We start from the raw sequence: 18140 nt of genomic DNA, 5'->3' as shown, positions 1-18140 counted from the left end.
ACTAAATAATAGTTGTATTAAGAACGTAGCAATGCATTTTACTGTAATTGTCATTTATCATTGCTATTCTATCATGACAACAAGGAAAGCAAATAATTTGAAGTATGACATCTGTACTGAGAGAAAACAAACAGGTCAAATCCTGTCTGGTGTGTCTCAGCTCTTTACTGTCAAACTCATTTTGAGCGTCATGAAGAACTTCATTCAGGAAAGCGTCACAAAGTGACTGATGCCACTGGACGACTTCAGGAGATGATCTGCCCTCAACATGATAAACTTTTAGAGACTTACTGCCGTAGTGATCAGTGCTGTATATGTTATCTGTGTATGGTGGATGAACACAACAACCATAAGACTGTATCAACTGCTGCAGAAAGAACCGAGAAACAGGTAAGATCGATTGATGTTTACAGTAGGCTTATGAGAACAGTTTTGCTTCATAATACATGTTTCTTTAAATGATTAGCTACACAAATAAACATCTTTATGGCCTTTTATTGGCCTATCATTATTTATTTGATTTTAAAAAATGTACTCTTATGTAAAGTTTGTCTGATTTATAATTATTTCCAATAGAAACAACTGAAGGAAATACAGAGAGAATACCAGCAGAGGATTCAGGAGAGACAGAAGGAGTTTCAGGAGATGAGAGAGGCTGTAGAGATTCATAAGGTGAGTTTTGATCAGAAAAACAACTGCTTACTGCTGGAAGAGATGATTCACACTCAGTGAGGAATCCAGTTCTGGTAACAGACAGTGTGAAGAAACAGTAAGAGCTTGAATTGATCAATACGGATGACCCCTCTCCCCACCTCACCGCCCTGTGTGTGTGTTTGTGTGTGTTGTAACAGCGCTCTGCTCAGGCAGCAGTGGAGGACAGTGAGAGGATCTTTACTGAACTGATCCGCTCCATTGAGAGAAGTCGCTCTGAGATGATAAAGCTGATCAGAGATCAGGAAAAGACTTCAGTGAGTCAAACTGAAGAACTCTTGAAGCGTCTGGAGCAGGAGATTGATGATCTGAGGAGGAGAGACACTGAGCTGGAGCAGCTTTCACACACAGATGATCACATCCAATTCCTCCAGGTAACAGAGAAAAACAGGGCAGTGGTCTATGAAATGGGATGAATGTGTTTCACACTATGTTTTGTATTTAATATGTTTTGTGTCTGTGTCTGTGTAGAGTTTCCAGTCTCTCTGTGTTCCTCCTGGATCTCCAGACTCACTCAACATCACTGTCAGTTCTCTCCTCTCACTTGACGATGTTCAAAAAATTAGAGAGAAACTGGAGTGTCTGTGCAGAGAACAGATAGAAAGGACATTTGATAGAGGTAAAGCATCTATTACTCTATGAAATTTAGAAAGATTATTGCATTCTGAATGTTTGATCAATGACAATTTTTTCTGATACATAGTTTGTCCTGAACTCACAACCAGGGAGACATTCAAAAAATGTAAGTCACATCAAACACACAGACACATACTGAAGGTATTATTTTGAGTTAATTAAACAGCAATATTATGGATTTTAGTAATGATGACAACCCCCTCTAGAATGTTACTACTCATCAATCATAATGAATGTGCATACGATGTCTGTCCACAGCGAAACTATGACATCAAATAGATAGAACACAAGGACTTCAATTTATAAAGTGTTCACACATTCAAACACATATTTGCACACTCAATATTATGACATATATACTGTATAGTAACAAACAGAACGTCTTCTTTCAGTAAATTATATATTCTATGTTACCTTCCACAAAGACTGTCCATAAAAAACTTGAAGCTTAATTTTAATTATAGAAATTAAGATTTCCTAATTGACATACAGATTATTTTGATATTGTCTCTATCAGATTATCATCAGGTCACTCTGGATCCAAAAACAGCACATACACGTCTCCGTCTGTCTGAGAAGGGCAGAGTGATTACTAACACAGAAGAAGACCAGTGCTATTCTGATCATCCAGACAGATTTAATGTTCATCCTCATGTGTTGTGTCGAGAGGGTGTGTGTGGACACTGTTACTGGGAGGTTGAGTGGAGTGGTGACAGGGGTGCGTATATCAGTGTGATATAAGAGCATCAGCAGGAAAGGAGAGAGTGATAAGTGTTTGTTTGGATGTAATGATCAGTCCTTGTGTTTGAACGGCTGTGAACACCTGTTCATTCTGCCACAATAACAGGCACAATAATATTGTGACTAAACTCACTGTAGTGTCCAGATCTTCTAGAATAGGAGTGTATGTGGATCACAGTGCAGGAACTCTGTCCTTCTACAGCGTCTCTGACACAATGACCCTCATCCACAGAGTCCACACCACATTCACTAAACCTCTCTATCCTGGGTTTAGAGTTAATGAATCAGTAAAACTGTGTGATCTGACAGTATAGATAAAAGATAGATAACATTTTTGAGTGCTGAAAACTGGTCCATATTCAAGGTTGAGCAGAGGCTCAGATGCTTCAGTGTTACAGTTACAGTCTGTGTTGGGTGTAACTAGTTACTAAGTAATCAGTTACTGTAATTTTATTACTTTTTCCTTGACAAAAGCAAAGTAAGGGATCACTGTTGTTTTTCCTGTCATTTCATTACACTTTCTTCTGATGTAATTGAACTAAATCCTGTGTAATATATTCAATAGTGGAAATGACATCAAAATTAGATGTCCAACTTTAAAATGTAGGTTTTAATGTAAAGTATCCTTCTCACAATGGTATACTTTGGTCAGTTAATAAGAATAATTTAAGTTGTTATTTATTATTTATTTATATGAATTAAATACACTGTTTCATATCTATTCTTGAATCAATTCTAATCAAGGTTGATGTAGGAAACTAGTGAGTTGATCCTGTGAGGGGGCCTCTCTTTCCCCTAACTCCAACTCCCATTTTTCTTCATCATAATGCTGTATAAGACTGCCATCTAGTGGTCTTGTTTACTAAATAACTGATACTCGTTTGCACGAACCAGGAAATTCCTGATTTCAGGAAAACTGAAACTGAAGTATGGACATGTGTTCTCTTCCGTCTTACTGACTCTTTCTACATACATCGAAATGGCAGAAGCCAGCGTTCCTTTGTCTCATGATCAGTTCAGTTGTTCAATCTGTCTGGATCTTCTGAAGGAACCAGTGACCATTCCCTGTGGACACAGTTACTGTATGAGCTGTATTATGGATTACTGGGATCAGAAGAGAGTCTACAGCTGCCCTCAGTGCAGACAGACCTTCACTCCAAGACCTGTTTTAGGTAAAAACACAATGCTGGCTGATGTGGTGGAGAAACTCAAGAACACTAAACTACAAGTTGCTCGTCCTGATCTCTGTTATGCTGGACCTGAAAATGTGGAGTGTGATGTCTGTACTGAGAGAAAACACAAAGCTGTCAAATCATGTCTGATGTGCCTAAGCTCTTACTGTCAAACTCATTTTGAGCGTCATGAAGAACTTCACTCTGGAAAGCGACACAAAGTGACTGATGCCACTGGACGACTTCAGGAGATGATCTGCCCTCAACATGATAAACTTTTAGAGATTTACTGCCGTAGTGATCAGTGCTGTATATGTTATCTGTGTATGGTGGATGAACACAACAACCATAAGACTGTATCAACTGCTGCAGAAAGAGGTAAGATCGATTGATGTTTACAGTAGGCCTATGAGAACAGTTTTGCTTCATAATACATGTTTCTTTAAATGATTAGCTACACAAATAAATATTTTTATGGCCTTTTATAGCCCTATCTTTATTTATTTGATTTTAAAATGTACTCTTATGTAAGGTTTGTCTGATTTAGAATTATTTCCAATAGAAACAACTGAAGGAAATACAGAGAGAATACCAGCAGAGGATTCAGGAGAGACAGAAGGAGTTTCAGGAGATGAGAGAGGCTGTAGAGATTCATAAGGTGAGTTTTGATCAGAAAAACAACTGCTTACTGCTGGAAGAGATGATTCACACTCAGTGAGGAATCCAGTTCTGGTAACAGACAGTGTGAAGAAACAGTAAGAGCTTGAATTGATCAATACGGATGACCCCTCTCCCCACCTCACCGCCCTGTGTGTGTGTTTGTGTGTGTTGTAACAGCGCTCTGCTCAGGCAGCAGTGGAGGACAGTGAGAGGATCTTTACTGAACTGATCCGCTCCATTGAGAGAAGTCGCTCTGAGATGATAAAGCTGATCAGAGATCAGGAAAAGACTTCAGTGAGTCAAACTGAAGAACTCTTGAAGCGTCTGGAGCAGGAGATTGATGATCTGAGGAGGAGAGACACTGAGCTGGAGCAGCTTTCACACACAGATGATCACATCCAATTCCTCCAGGTAACAGAGAAAAACAGGGCAGTGGTCTATGAAATGGGATGAATGTGTTTCACACTATGTTTTGTATTTAATATGTTTTGTGTCTGTGTCTGTGTAGAGTTTCCAGTCTCTCTGTGTTCCTCCTGGATCTCCAGACTCACTCAACATCACTGTCAGTTCTCTCCTCTCACTTGACGATGTTCAAAAAATTAGAGAGAAACTGGAGTGTCTGTGCAGAGAACAGATAGAAAGGACATTTGATAGAGGTAAAGCATCTATTACTCTATGAAATTTAGAAAGATTATTGCATTCTGAATGTTTGATCAATGACAATTTTTTCTGATACATAGTTTGTCCTGAACTCACAACCAGGGAGACATTCAAAAAATGTAAGTCACATCAAACACACAGACACATACTGAAGGTATTATTTTGAGTTAATTAAACAGCAATATTATGGATTTTAGTAATGATGACAACCCCCTCTAGAATGTTACTACTCATCAATCATAATGAATGTGCATACGATGTCTGTCCACAGCGAAACTATGACATCAAATAGATAGAACACAAGGACTTCAATTTATAAAGTGTTCACACATTCAAACACATATTTGCACACTCAATATTATGACATATATACTGTATAGTAACAAACAGAACGTCTTCTTTCAGTAAATTATATATTCTATGTTACCTTCCACAAAGACTGTCCATAAAAAACTTGAAGCTTAATTTTAATTATAGAAATTAAGATTTCCTAATTGACATACAGATTATTTTGATATTGTCTCTATCAGATTATCATCAGGTCACTCTGGATCCAAAAACAGCACATACACGTCTCCGTCTGTCTGAGAAGGGCAGAGTGATTACTAACACAGAAGAAGACCAGTGCTATTCTGATCATCCAGACAGATTTAATGTTCATCCTCATGTGTTGTGTCGAGAGGGTGTGAGTGGACGCTGTTACTGGGAGGTTGAGTGGTGTGGTGGGGTGGATATTTCAGTGTCATATAAGAGTATCAGCAGGAAGGGAAAGGGTGATGAGTGTTCATTTGGATGTAATGATCAGTCTTGGGGTTTGTATTGTTCTGAGCTCAGTTGTTCATTCTGGCACAATAACATTGAAACTGACCTGCCCTTAGTGTCCAGTTCTTCTAGAATAGGAGTGTATGTGGATCACAGTGCAGGAACTCTGTCCTTCTACAGCGTCTCTGACACAATGACCCTCATCCACAGAGTCCACACCACATTCACTCAACCTCTCTATCCTGGGTTTAGAGTTTGTAAATTTGTGAAACTGTGTGATCCAACAGTATAAATGATACAGAAATTCTACAAACATTACTGTTGTATCTGAATTTTGAAGAGTTAAAAGAAATTGAGAATCACTGATATTAACAACACAAATTGTATCACTATGTTTTTTATACAGAGTGATACTAGTTAAACATGGGTAAATATTAATTTGCAAGTAAAGATCTTTTTAACATTATTAACAGTCAAAAAAGTGATGTGCTGTTCTGCTGATTGTATCATGCTGTGCCTTATTTTGCCTGCTGTGCTGTATCAGTGTTGTTTTTTGTGAAGTACCAGTGTTGTAATGTAACGAAATAAAAATACTTAAGTACAGTACTTAAGTATTTTTTGGTAGTATCTGTACTTTACTTGAGTCTTTATATTTCTGCAGACTTTTATTCCACTACATTTCCAGAACAAAATGTATGCTTTTACTCCGATACATTTCCCCCAAGCATGTATGTTACTACAAATAAAAGCATAGAAACTGAACTGAAATAGATAAGTCGTCGATCCGGTCACCATGACAATGCTGAACTAATCATTGGTTAAAGCTCAATGTGCAAGTGCAAAATGTGCTCTCTGCGATTAATTTCAATACAAGGGTTTAATGTGCTGCTGCTTTTAAAGATAAACAGCAATTTTTCAATGAATGATCAAAATGACTGTGTTGTTACTGTGAGGGAAATGCAAAGAAGATTTGTTCAGATTTTTTTCCAAGTTGTTTTCTTAGAGGGATAATATTGGGGTGGGAGGGAACTATCCTTTTATAAAGTTATAAGTTGTAAAGATGTGGTTTCTGAACTTGTATTTTAATAGTTAAACAAATTGGCTTTATTTTGTTCTAAACACTGACCTTGAGACAGAGCTTTTTCAAAGTGGTAAATTTCTATGTAAGCACCATTTTTGCTAAAAATATAAACACATTTGCTTCAACTTTACTTGAAATACCTAAGTAGATTTAATATAAAGAAGTACTTTTGATACTTAAGTAAAATATTTATGTGTTACTTTAAGACTTTTACTCAAGTCATTCTAAAAAGTTACTTTCACTTCTACCAGAGTAATTTTCTGCGAGATATTTGTACTTTTACTGAAGTATTGCTTTTAGTTACTTTATAAATCACTGCGAAGTACTACATGGATTTACATGTACAAATCATTTTTCTTTAAATAAGAAATAAATAAACCAAAAACATAAATAAAAATAATATTAATAAAGCTATGTGTTTAGATATAATCCTTTGTCTCAAATGGCAGAATTTGTGTAAAAATCCTGTAACATATCAGTCGGCTTTAATAAGCTTCAGTAAATAGACTGGCAGCATGGTTTGATTCAAGGACGTTCTTGAACTGAAAAGGCATACCTTGAATGGAATCTAAATGGCTTTAGATAAAAATATCTGCCAAATGCCAAATCTATAAAATTGTGACACCATGTTAAAGATTACAACTTACATGCAGACAAACAAACAATGCAAATCTACATGGAAGCATTTTTAAGAGAGCGTGCAACAGTCCAGACAAAAAGTCTGTAAAGAAAACAAAAAGTTTTTAAAACGTAAGGCTGATATGCACCTTGTGCTATATTATCTTTGTAAGCTATTGACTGCAATCTAGTGGACTTGTTTATTATTTGAGAGACGCGCATGTTTGCACGAACCAGGAAATTCTCAAGTTTTTTATTTTTTTATATGTTTTATTTTACAAATATCAAAACAAGAACATTTTAACAAACAATTGTAAGTAGAAATAAATAAATAAAGAAGAGAGGTCTTAATCTTACAACAAAAGCATATCCAAAATAGAAATAAAATTAGAGGCCCTTTTACTTTTCATAAACCTGAGAGACTTTCCTTTTATCCTTAGATCAGTGATCCAGCCATTGAAATGTGGTCTTACTTTGATGCATCTTCATTTATAAATATAATGTTTAGGAAAATTCTGAAGTAACGTTAGGGTTCTCTGCAGGTCGGAGAAATGGGCCTCCCAAAAGGTTTCTCGTTGGTCAAAGGTGCTCTTCCTTGGCAACTGAATTGACCAATCAGCGTTAACCAACAACTACGTAATTTATTTTAAACCAGAAAGAGGTCGTGGTAAGGTGTTTGTAAAGCAAAGTTTTCAAACAGAACTTGTAAACATAAATCCTTAAAGACTAAAAATGTGTTCTCAGATTAGTCAGTGTTTTTGCTAAATTTTTGCTAAGTATTTCAGTCTCTCTGTATGTTTTTGTTTACATGTAGGCTACTAAATAATAGTTGTATTAAGAACGTAGCAATGCATTTTACTGTAATTGTCATTTATCATTGCTATTCTATCATGACAACAAGGAAAGCAAATAATTTGAAGTATGACATCTGTACTGAGAGAAAACAAACAGGTCAAATCCTGTCTGGTGTGTCTCAGCTCTTTACTGTCAAACTCATTTTGAGCGTCATGAAGAACTTCATTCAGGAAAGCGTCACAAAGTGACTGATGCCACTGGACGACTTCAGGAGATGATCTGCCCTCAACATGATAAACTTTTAGAGACTTACTGCCGTAGTGATCAGTGCTGTATATGTTATCTGTGTATGGTGGATGAACACAACAACCATAAGACTGTATCAACTGCTGCAGAAAGAACCGAGAAACAGGTAAGATCGATTGATGTTTACAGTAGGCTTATGAGAACAGTTTTGCTTCATAATACATGTTTCTTTAAATGATTAGCTACACAAATAAACATCTTTATGGCCTTTTATTGGCCTATCATTATTTATTTGATTTTAAAAAATGTACTCTTATGTAAAGTTTGTCTGATTTATAATTATTTCCAATAGAAACAACTGAAGGAAATACAGAGAGAATACCAGCAGAGGATTCAGGAGAGACAGAAGGAGTTTCAGGAGATGAGAGAGGCTGTAGAGATTCATAAGGTGAGTTTTGATCAGAAAAACAACTGCTTACTGCTGGAAGAGATGATTCACACTCAGTGAGGAATCCAGTTCTGGTAACAGACAGTGTGAAGAAACAGTAAGAGCTTGAATTGATCAATACGGATGACCCCTCTCCCCACCTCACCGCCCTGTGTGTGTGTTTGTGTGTGTTGTAACAGCGCTCTGCTCAGGCAGCAGTGGAGGACAGTGAGAGGATCTTTACTGAACTGATCCGCTCCATTGAGAGAAGTCGCTCTGAGATGATAAAGCTGATCAGAGATCAGGAAAAGACTTCAGTGAGTCAAACTGAAGAACTCTTGAAGCGTCTGGAGCAGGAGATTGATGATCTGAGGAGGAGAGACACTGAGCTGGAGCAGCTTTCACACACAGATGATCACATCCAATTCCTCCAGGTAACAGAGAAAAACAGGGCAGTGGTCTATGAAATGGGATGAATGTGTTTCACACTATGTTTTGTATTTAATATGTTTTGTGTCTGTGTCTGTGTAGAGTTTCCAGTCTCTCTGTGTTCCTCCTGGATCTCCAGACTCACTCAACATCACTGTCAGTTCTCTCCTCTCACTTGACGATGTTCAAAAAATTAGAGAGAAACTGGAGTGTCTGTGCAGAGAACAGATAGAAAGGACATTTGATAGAGGTAAAGCATCTATTACTCTATGAAATTTAGAAAGATTATTGCATTCTGAATGTTTGATCAATGACAATTTTTTCTGATACATAGTTTGTCCTGAACTCACAACCAGGGAGACATTCAAAAAATGTAAGTCACATCAAACACACAGACACATACTGAAGGTATTATTTTGAGTTAATTAAACAGCAATATTATGGATTTTAGTAATGATGACAACCCCCTCTAGAATGTTACTACTCATCAATCATAATGAATGTGCATACGATGTCTGTCCACAGCGAAACTATGACATCAAATAGATAGAACACAAGGACTTCAATTTATAAAGTGTTCACACATTCAAACACATATTTGCACACTCAATATTATGACATATATACTGTATAGTAACAAACAGAACGTCTTCTTTCAGTAAATTATATATTCTATGTTACCTTCCACAAAGACTGTCCATAAAAAACTTGAAGCTTAATTTTAATTATAGAAATTAAGATTTCCTAATTGACATACAGATTATTTTGATATTGTCTCTATCAGATTATCATCAGGTCACTCTGGATCCAAAAACAGCACATACACGTCTCCGTCTGTCTGAGAAGGGCAGAGTGATTACTAACACAGAAGAAGACCAGTGCTATTCTGATCATCCAGACAGATTTAATGTTCATCCTCATGTGTTGTGTCGAGAGGGTGTGTGTGGACACTGTTACTGGGAGGTTGAGTGGAGTGGTGACAGGGGTGCGTATATCAGTGTGATATAAGAGCATCAGCAGGAAAGGAGAGAGTGATAAGTGTTTGTTTGGATGTAATGATCAGTCCTTGTGTTTGAACGGCTGTGAACACCTGTTCATTCTGCCACAATAACAGGCACAATAATATTGTGACTAAACTCACTGTAGTGTCCAGATCTTCTAGAATAGGAGTGTATGTGGATCACAGTGCAGGAACTCTGTCCTTCTACAGCGTCTCTGACACAATGACCCTCATCCACAGAGTCCACACCACATTCACTAAACCTCTCTATCCTGGGTTTAGAGTTAATGAATCAGTAAAACTGTGTGATCTGACAGTATAGATAAAAGATAGATAACATTTTTGAGTGCTGAAAACTGGTCCATATTCAAGGTTGAGCAGAGGCTCAGATGCTTCAGTGTTACAGTTACAGTCTGTGTTGGGTGTAACTAGTTACTAAGTAATCAGTTACTGTAATTTTATTACTTTTTCCTTGACAAAAGCAAAGTAAGGGATCACTGTTGTTTTTCCTGTCATTTCATTACACTTTCTTCTGATGTAATTGAACTAAATCCTGTGTAATATATTCAATAGTGGAAATGACATCAAAATTAGATGTCCAACTTTAAAATGTAGGTTTTAATGTAAAGTATCCTTCTCACAATGGTATACTTTGGTCAGTTAATAAGAATAATTTAAGTTGTTATTTATTATTTATTTATATGAATTAAATACACTGTTTCATATCTATTCTTGAATCAATTCTAATCAAGGTTGATGTAGGAAACAAGTGAGTTGATCCTGTGAGGGGGCCTCTCTTTCCCCTAACTCCAACTCCCATTTTTCTTCATCATAATGCTGTATAAGACTGCCATCTAGTGGTCTTGTTTACTAAATAACTGATACTCGTTTGCACGAACCAGGAAATTCCTGATTTCAGGAAAACTGAAACTGAAGTATGGACATGTGTTCTCTTCCGTCTTACTGACTCTTTCTACATACATCGAAATGGCAGAAGCCAGCGTTCCTTTGTCTCATGATCAGTTCAGTTGTTCAATCTGTCTGGATCTTCTGAAGGAACCAGTGACCATTCCCTGTGGACACAGTTACTGTATGAGCTGTATTATGGATTACTGGGATCAGAAGAGAGTCTACAGCTGCCCTCAGTGCAGACAGACCTTCACTCCAAGACCTGTTTTAGGTAAAAACACAATGCTGGCTGATGTGGTGGAGAAACTCAAGAACACTAAACTACAAGTTGCTCGTCCTGATCTCTGTTATGCTGGACCTGAAAATGTGGAGTGTGATGTCTGTACTGAGAGAAAACACAAAGCTGTCAAATCATGTCTGATGTGCCTAAGCTCTTACTGTCAAACTCATTTTGAGCGTCATGAAGAACTTCACTCTGGAAAGCGACACAAAGTGACTGATGCCACTGGACGACTTCAGGAGATGATCTGCCCTCAACATGATAAACTTTTAGAGATTTACTGCCGTAGTGATCAGTGCTGTATATGTTATCTGTGTATGGTGGATGAACACAACAACCATAAGACTGTATCAACTGCTGCAGAAAGAGGTAAGATCGATTGATGTTTACAGTAGGCCTATGAGAACAGTTTTGCTTCATAATACATGTTTCTTTAAATGATTAGCTACACAAATAAATATTTTTATGGCCTTTTATAGCCCTATCTTTATTTATTTGATTTTAAAATGTACTCTTATGTAAGGTTTGTCTGATTTATAATTATTTCCAATAGAAACAACTGAAGGAAATACAGAGAGAATACCAGCAGAGGATTCAGGAGAGACAGAAGGAGTTTCAGGAGATGAGAGAGGCTGTAGAGATTCATAAGGTGAGTTTTGATCAGAAAAACAACTGCTTACTGCTGGAAGAGATGATTCACACTCAGTGAGGAATCCAGTTCTGGTAACAGACAGTGTGAAGAAACAGTAAGAGCTTGAATTGATCAATACGGATGACCCCTCTCCCCACCTCACCACTCTGTGTGTGTTTGTGTGTGTTGTAACAGCGCTCTGCTCAGGCAGCAGTGGAGGACAGTGAGAGGATCTTTACTGAACTGATCCGCTCCATTGAGAGAAGTCGCTCTGAGATGATAAAGCTGATCAGAGATCAGGAAAAGACTTCAGTGAGTCAAACTGAAGAACTCTTGAAGCGTCTGGAGCAGGAGATTGATGATCTGAGGAGGAGAGACACTGAGCTGGAGCAGCTTTCACACACAGATGATCACATCCAATTCCTCCAGGTAACAGAGAAAAACAGGGCAGTGGTCTATGAAATGGGATGAATGTGTTTCACACTATGTTTTGTATTTAATATGTTTTGTGTCTGTGTCTGTGTAGAGTTTCCAGTCTCTCTGTGTTCCTCCTGGATCTCCAGACTCACTCAACATCACTGTCAGTTCTCTCCTCTCACTTGACGATGTTCAAAAAATTAGAGAGAAACTGGAGTGTCTGTGCAGAGAACAGATAGAAAGGACATTTGATAGAGGTAAAGCATCTATTACTCTATGAAATTTAGAAAGATTATTGCATTCTGAATGTTTGATCAATGACAATTTTTTCTGATACATAGTTTGTCCTGAACTCACAACCAGGGAGACATTCAAAAAATGTAAGTCACATCAAACACACAGACACATACTGAAGGTATTATTTTGAGTTAATTAAACAGCAATATTATGGATTTTAGTAATGATGACAACCCCCTCTAGAATGTTACTACTCATCAATCATAATGAATGTGCATACGATGTCTGTCCACAGCGAAACTATGACATCAAATAGATAGAACACAAGGACTTCAATTTATAAAGTGTTCACACATTCAAACACATATTTGCACACTCAATATTATGACATATATACTGTATAGTAACAAACAGAACGTCTTCTTTCAGTAAATTATATATTCTATGTTACCTTCCACAAAGACTGTCCATAAAAAACTTGAAGCTTAATTTTAATTATAGAAATTAAGATTTCCTAATTGACATACAGATTATTTTGATATTGTCTCTATCAGATTATCATCAGGTCACTCTGGATCCAAAAACAGCACATACACGTCTCCGTCTGTCTGAGAAGGGCAGAGTGATTACTAACACAGAAGAAGACCAGTGCTATTCTGATCATCCAGACAGATTTAATGTTCATCCTCATGTGTTGTGTCGAGAGGGTGTGAGTGGACGCTGTTACTGGGAGGTTGAGTGGTGTGGTGGGGTGGATATTTCAGTGTCATATAAGAGTATCAGCAGGAAGGGAAAGGGTGATGAGTGTTCATTTGGATGTAATGATCAGTCTTGGGGTTTGTATTGTTCTGAGCTCAGTTGTTCATTCTGGCACAATAACATTGAAACTGACCTGCCCTTAGTGTCCAGTTCTTCTAGAATAGGAGTGTATGTGGATCACAGTGCAGGAACTCTGTCCTTCTACAGCGTCTCTGACACAATGACCCTCATCCACAGAGTCCACACCACATTCACTCAACCTCTCTATCCTGGGTTTAGAGTTTGTAAATTTGTGAAACTGTGTGATCCAACAGTATAAATGATACAGAAATTCTACAAACATTACTGTTGTATCTGAATTTTGAAGAGTTAAAAGAAATTGAGAATCACTGATATTAACAACACAAATTGTATCACTATGTTTTTTATACAGAGTGATACTAGTTAAACATGGGTAAATATTAATTTGCAAGTAAAGATCTTTTTAACATTATTAACAGTCAAAAAAGTGATGTGCTGTTCTGCTGATTGTATCATGCTGTGCCTTATTTTGCCTGCTGTGCTGTATCAGTGTTGTTTTTTGTGAAGTACCAGTGTTGTAATGTAACGAAATAAAAATACTTAAGTACAGTACTTAAGTATTTTTTGGTAGTATCTGTACTTTACTTGAGTCTTTATATTTCTGCAGACTTTTATTCCACTACATTTCCAGAACAAAATGTATGCTTTTACTCCGATACATTTCCCCCAAGCATGTATGTTACTACAAATAAAAGCATAGAAACTGAACTGAAATAGATAAGTCGTCGATCCGGTCACCATGACAATGCTGAACTAATCATTGGTTAAAGCTCAATGTGCAAGTGCAAAATGTGCTCTCTGCGATTAATTTCAATACAAGGGTTTAATGTGCTGCTGCTTTTAAAGATAAACAGCAATTTTTCAATGAATGATCAAAATGACTGTGTTGTTACTGTGAGGGAAATGCAAAGAAGATTTGTTCAGATTTTTTTCCAAGTTGTTTTCTTAGAGGGATAATATTGGGGTGGGAGGGAACTATCCTTTTATAAAGTTATAAGTTGTAAAGATGTGGTTTCTGAACTTGTATTTTAATAGTTAAACAAATTGGCTTTATGTTGTTCTAAACACTGACCTTGAGACAGAGCTTTTTCAAAGTGGTAAATTTCTATGTAAGCACCATTTTTGCTAAAAATATAAACACATTTGCTTCAACTTTACTTGAAATACCTAAGTAGATTTAATATAAAGAAGTACTTTTGATACTTAAGTAAAATATTTATGTGTTACTTTAAGACTTTTACTCAAGTCATTCTAAAAAGTTACTTTCACTTCTACCAGAGTAATTTTCTGCGAGATATTTGTACTTTTACTGAAGTATTGCTTTTAGTTACTTTATAAATCACTGCGAAGTACTACATGGATTTACATGTACAAATCATTTTTCTTTAAATAAGAAATAAATAAACCAAAAACATAAATAAAAATAATATTAATAAAGCTATGTGTTTAGATATAATCCTTTGTCTCAAATGGCAGAATTTGTGTAAAAATCCTGTAACATATCAGTCGGCTTTAATAAGCTTCAGTAAATAGACTGGCAGCATGGTTTGATTCAAGGACGTTCTTGAACTGAAAAGGCATACCTTGAATGGAATCTAAATGGCTTTAGATAAAAATATCTGCCAAATGCCAAATCTATAAAATTGTGACACCATGTTAAAGATTACAACTTACATGCAGACAAACAAACAATGCAAATCTACATGGAAGCATTTTTAAGAGAGCGTGCAACAGTCCTGACAAAAAGTCTTTAAAGAAAACAAAAAGTTTTTAAAACGTAAGGCTGATATGCACCTTGTGCTATATTGTCTTTGTAAGCTATTGACTGCGATCTAGTGGAGGTCTTAATCTAACAACAAAAGCATATCCAAAATAGAAATTAAATTAGAGGCCCTTTTACTTTTAATAAACCTGAGAGACTTTCCTTGTATCTTTAGATCATTGAACCAGCCATTGGAATGTGGTCTTACTTTGATGCATCTTCATTTATAAATATAATGTTTAGGAAAATTCTAAAGTAACGTTAGGGGTCTCCAAAGGTCGGAGAAATGTGCGTGCCAAAAAGTTTTTCGTTGTCTTCCTTGGCAACTGAATTGACCAATCAGCGTTAACCAACAACTACGTAATTTATTTTAAACCAGAAAGAGGTTGTGGTAAGGTGTGTGTAAAGCAAAGTTTTCAAACAGAATTTGTAAACATAAGATAAGCCCTTAAAAACTAAAAATGTGTTGTCAGATAAGGCAGTTTTTTTGCTAAATTTTTGCTAAGTATTTCAGTCTCTCTGTATGTTTTTGTTTACATGTAGGCTACTAAATAATAGTTGTATTAAGAACGTAGCAATGCATTTTACTGTAATTGTCATTTATCATTGCTATTCTATCATGACAACAAGGAAAGCAAATAATTTGAAGTATGACATCTGTACTGAGAGAAAACAAACAGGTCAAATCCTGTCTGGTGTGTCTCAGCTCTTTACTGTCAAACTCATTTTGAGCGTCATGAAGAACTTCATTCAGGAAAGCGTCACAAAGTGACTGATGCCACTGGACGACTTCAGGAGATGATCTGCCCTCAACATGATAAACTTTTAGAGACTTACTGCCGTAGTGATCAGTGCTGTATATGTTATCTGTGTATGGTGGATGAACACAACAAACATGATACTGTATCAACTGCAGCAGAAAGAACCGAGAAACAGGTAAGATCGATTGATGTTTACAGTAGGCTTATGAGAACAGTTTTGCTTCATAATACATGTTTCTTTAAATGATTAGCTACACAAATAAACATCTTTATGGCCTTTTATTGGCCTATCATTATTTATTTGATTTTAAAAAATGTACTCTTATGTAAAGTTTGTCTGATTTATAATTATTTCCAATAGAAACAACTGAAGGAAATACAGAGAGAATACCAGCAGAGGATTCAGGAGAGACAAAAGGAGTTTCAGGAGTTGAGAGAGGCTGTAGAGATTCATAAGGTGAGTTTTGATCAGAAAAACAACTGCTTACTGCTGGAAGAGATGATTCACACTCGGTGAGGAATCCAGTTCTGGAGCACTTTACAGTCCCACGAAAGTCCACTGTTGATAACAGACTGTGTGAAGAAACAGTAAGAGCTTGAATTGATCAATACGGATGACCCCTCACCCCACCTCACCACTCTGTGTGTGTTTGTGTGTGTCGTAACAGCGCTCTGCTCAGGCAGCAGTGGAGGACAGTGAGAGGATCTTTACTGAACTGATCCGCTCCATTGAGAGAAGTCGCTCTGAGATGATAAAGCTGATCAGAGATCAGGAAAAGACTGCAGTGAGTCAAGCTAAAGAACTCTTGAAGCGTCTGGAGCAGGAGATTGATGATCTGAGTAGGAGAGACACTGAGCTTGAGCAGCTTTCACACACAGATGATCACATCCATTTCCTCCAGGTAACAGAGAAAAACAGGGCAGTGGTCTGTGAAAAGGGATGAATGTGTTTCACATGTATGTTTTGTATTTAATATGTTTTGTGTCTGTGTCTGTGTAGAGTTTCCAGTCTCTCTGTGTTCCTCCTGGATCTCCAGACTCACTCAACATCACTGTCAGTTCTCTCCTCTCACTTGACGATGTTCAAAAAATTAGAGAGAAACTGGAGTGTTTGTGCAGAGAACGTATCCAAAGGACGTTTGATAGAGGTAAAGCATCTATTACTCTATGAAATTTAGAAAGATTATTGCATTCTGAATGTTTGATCAATGACAATTTTTTCCGATACATAGTTTGTCCTGAACTCACAACCAGGGAGACATTCAAAAAATGTAAGTCACATCAAACACACAGACACATACTGAAGGTATTATTTTGAGTTAATTAAACAGCAATATTATGGATTTTAGTAATGATGACAACCCCCTCTAGAATGTTACTCAATCATAATGAATGTGCATACGATGTCTGTCCACAGAGAATCATAACTATGACATCAAATAGATAACCATAGAACAGAGGGAATTCAATTTATAAAGTGTTCACATATTCAAACACATATTTGCACACTCAATGTTATCACATATATACTGTATAGTAACAAAAAGACCGTCTTCTTTCAGTAAATTATATATTCTATGTTACCTTCCACAAATATGTCCATAAAAAACTTGAAGCTTTATTTTATTTACTGAAATTAGCCTTTGGTCTCACAAACATTGACATTTGTTCAATTACCCACAGCGATTTACAGTGCATTCAATGAGAACAATTTATCAGTTTGTTTCATTTTAAAACGTAAGGCTGATATGCACCTTGCATTATATTGTCTTTTTAAGTTATTGACTGCCATCTAGTGCACTTGTTTACATGTTTGCACGAACCAGGAAATTCTCAAGTTTTATTTTATTTTTATTGTACAAATATCAAAACAAGAACATCTTAACAAACATTTGTAAATAGAAATAAATAAATAAAGATGAGAGGTCTTAATCTAACAACAAAAGCATATCTAAAATAGAAATAAAATTAGAGGCCCTTTTACTTTTCATAAATTTGAGAGACTTTACTTGTATCCTTAGATCAGTGATCCAGCCATTGAAATGTGGTCTTACTTTGATGCATTTATAAATATAATGTTTAGGAAAATTCTCAAGTAACGTTAGGGTTCTCTGCAGATCGGAGAAATGGGCCTCCCAAAAGGTTTCTCTTTGGTAAAAGGTTCTCTTCCTTGGCAACGGATTGACCAATCAGCTTTCACCAACAACTATGTAATTTCTTTTAAACAGGAAGGAGGTCGTGGGAAGGTGTGTGTAAAGCAAAGTTTTCAAACAGAATTTGTAAACATAAGATATGCCCTTAAAAACTAAAAATGTGTTGTCAGATAAGTCTGTTTTTTTGCTAAATGGCTTATAATAAATCACAG

The 18140-nt window shown here is 36.5% G+C and overlaps 5 protein-coding genes across 5 annotated transcripts; all 5 read left to right on the top strand.

Moving 5' to 3' along the window:
• Positions 1 to 313: 313 nt before the first annotated feature.
• LOC130418519 (tripartite motif-containing protein 16-like) lies at positions 314 to 2310 on the top strand. Its single transcript, XM_056744731.1, has 6 exons — positions 314 to 390; positions 577 to 672; positions 852 to 1085; positions 1183 to 1330; positions 1415 to 1453; positions 1865 to 2310. Exons 1-6 carry the CDS (start codon positions 328 to 330, stop codon positions 2086 to 2088), a joined length of 804 nt encoding a protein of 267 aa, XP_056600709.1. The 5' UTR covers positions 314 to 327; the 3' UTR covers positions 2089 to 2310.
• A 1150-nt stretch (positions 2311 to 3460) lies between these two features.
• Positions 3461 to 6104, top strand: LOC130418512 (tripartite motif-containing protein 16-like protein). The gene is made up of 6 exons (XM_056744720.1): positions 3461 to 3638; positions 3823 to 3918; positions 4098 to 4331; positions 4429 to 4576; positions 4661 to 4699; positions 5111 to 6104. Exons 1-6 carry the CDS (start codon positions 3594 to 3596, stop codon positions 5632 to 5634), a joined length of 1086 nt encoding a protein of 361 aa, XP_056600698.1. The 5' UTR covers positions 3461 to 3593; the 3' UTR covers positions 5635 to 6104.
• A 2026-nt stretch (positions 6105 to 8130) lies between these two features.
• Positions 8131 to 10168, top strand: LOC130418518 (tripartite motif-containing protein 16-like). Its single transcript, XM_056744729.1, has 6 exons — positions 8131 to 8248; positions 8435 to 8530; positions 8710 to 8943; positions 9041 to 9188; positions 9273 to 9311; positions 9723 to 10168. Exons 1-6 carry the CDS (start codon positions 8186 to 8188, stop codon positions 9944 to 9946), a joined length of 804 nt encoding a protein of 267 aa, XP_056600707.1. The 5' UTR covers positions 8131 to 8185; the 3' UTR covers positions 9947 to 10168.
• A 700-nt stretch (positions 10169 to 10868) lies between these two features.
• Positions 10869 to 17218, top strand: LOC130417413 (E3 ubiquitin-protein ligase TRIM47-like). The gene is made up of 6 exons (XM_056742977.1): positions 10869 to 11304; positions 15721 to 15950; positions 16137 to 16232; positions 16444 to 16677; positions 16776 to 16923; positions 17193 to 17218. Exons 1-6 carry the CDS (start codon positions 10926 to 10928, stop codon positions 17216 to 17218), a joined length of 1113 nt encoding a protein of 370 aa, XP_056598955.1. The 5' UTR covers positions 10869 to 10925.
• LOC130418511 (tripartite motif-containing protein 16-like protein) lies at positions 11310 to 13960 on the top strand. Its single transcript, XM_056744719.1, has 6 exons — positions 11310 to 11496; positions 11681 to 11776; positions 11954 to 12187; positions 12285 to 12432; positions 12517 to 12555; positions 12967 to 13960. Exons 1-6 carry the CDS (start codon positions 11452 to 11454, stop codon positions 13488 to 13490), a joined length of 1086 nt encoding a protein of 361 aa, XP_056600697.1. The 5' UTR covers positions 11310 to 11451; the 3' UTR covers positions 13491 to 13960.
• Positions 17219 to 18140: the final 922 nt, after the last annotated feature.

This window comes from Triplophysa dalaica, chromosome 3 (genome assembly GCF_015846415.1).
Source record: "Triplophysa dalaica isolate WHDGS20190420 chromosome 3, ASM1584641v1, whole genome shotgun sequence".
Lineage (NCBI taxonomy): Eukaryota > Metazoa > Chordata > Actinopteri > Cypriniformes > Nemacheilidae > Triplophysa > Triplophysa dalaica.
The sequence above is the reverse complement of the archived record's forward strand: the minus strand, read 5'-3'. Positions and strand labels throughout refer to the sequence as shown.

Excerpts from the sequence above, each read along its gene's own strand:
- LOC130418519 (XM_056744731.1), top strand. The coding sequence starts at position 328 with ATGGTGGATGAACACAACAACCATAAGACTGTATCAACTGCTGCAGAA. Across the intron at positions 673-851 it reads AGGCTGTAGAGATTCATAAG|CGCTCTGCTCAGGCAGCAGT; the intron begins GTGAGTTTTGAT and ends GTGTTGTAACAG. Across the intron at positions 1,086-1,182 it reads ATCACATCCAATTCCTCCAG|AGTTTCCAGTCTCTCTGTGT; the intron begins GTAACAGAGAAA and ends GTGTCTGTGTAG.
- LOC130418512 (XM_056744720.1), top strand. The coding sequence starts at position 3,594 with ATGAACACAACAACCATAAGACTGTATCAACTGCTGCAGAAAGAG. Across the intron at positions 3,639-3,822 it reads ATCAACTGCTGCAGAAAGAG|AAACAACTGAAGGAAATACA; the intron begins GTAAGATCGATT and ends TATTTCCAATAG. Across the intron at positions 3,919-4,097 it reads AGGCTGTAGAGATTCATAAG|CGCTCTGCTCAGGCAGCAGT; the intron begins GTGAGTTTTGAT and ends GTGTTGTAACAG.
- LOC130418518 (XM_056744729.1), top strand. The coding sequence starts at position 8,186 with ATGGTGGATGAACACAACAACCATAAGACTGTATCAACTGCTGCAGAA. Across the intron at positions 8,249-8,434 it reads CAGAAAGAACCGAGAAACAG|AAACAACTGAAGGAAATACA; the intron begins GTAAGATCGATT and ends TATTTCCAATAG. Across the intron at positions 8,944-9,040 it reads ATCACATCCAATTCCTCCAG|AGTTTCCAGTCTCTCTGTGT; the intron begins GTAACAGAGAAA and ends GTGTCTGTGTAG.
- LOC130417413 (XM_056742977.1), top strand. The coding sequence starts at position 10,926 with ATGGCAGAAGCCAGCGTTCCTTTGTCTCATGATCAGTTCAGTTGTTCA. Across the intron at positions 15,951-16,136 it reads CAGAAAGAACCGAGAAACAG|AAACAACTGAAGGAAATACA; the intron begins GTAAGATCGATT and ends TATTTCCAATAG. Across the intron at positions 16,678-16,775 it reads ATCACATCCATTTCCTCCAG|AGTTTCCAGTCTCTCTGTGT; the intron begins GTAACAGAGAAA and ends GTGTCTGTGTAG.
- LOC130418511 (XM_056744719.1), top strand. The coding sequence starts at position 11,452 with ATGAACACAACAACCATAAGACTGTATCAACTGCTGCAGAAAGAG. Across the intron at positions 12,188-12,284 it reads ATCACATCCAATTCCTCCAG|AGTTTCCAGTCTCTCTGTGT; the intron begins GTAACAGAGAAA and ends GTGTCTGTGTAG. Across the intron at positions 12,556-12,966 it reads CAGGGAGACATTCAAAAAAT|ATTATCATCAGGTCACTCTG; the intron begins GTAAGTCACATC and ends TGTCTCTATCAG.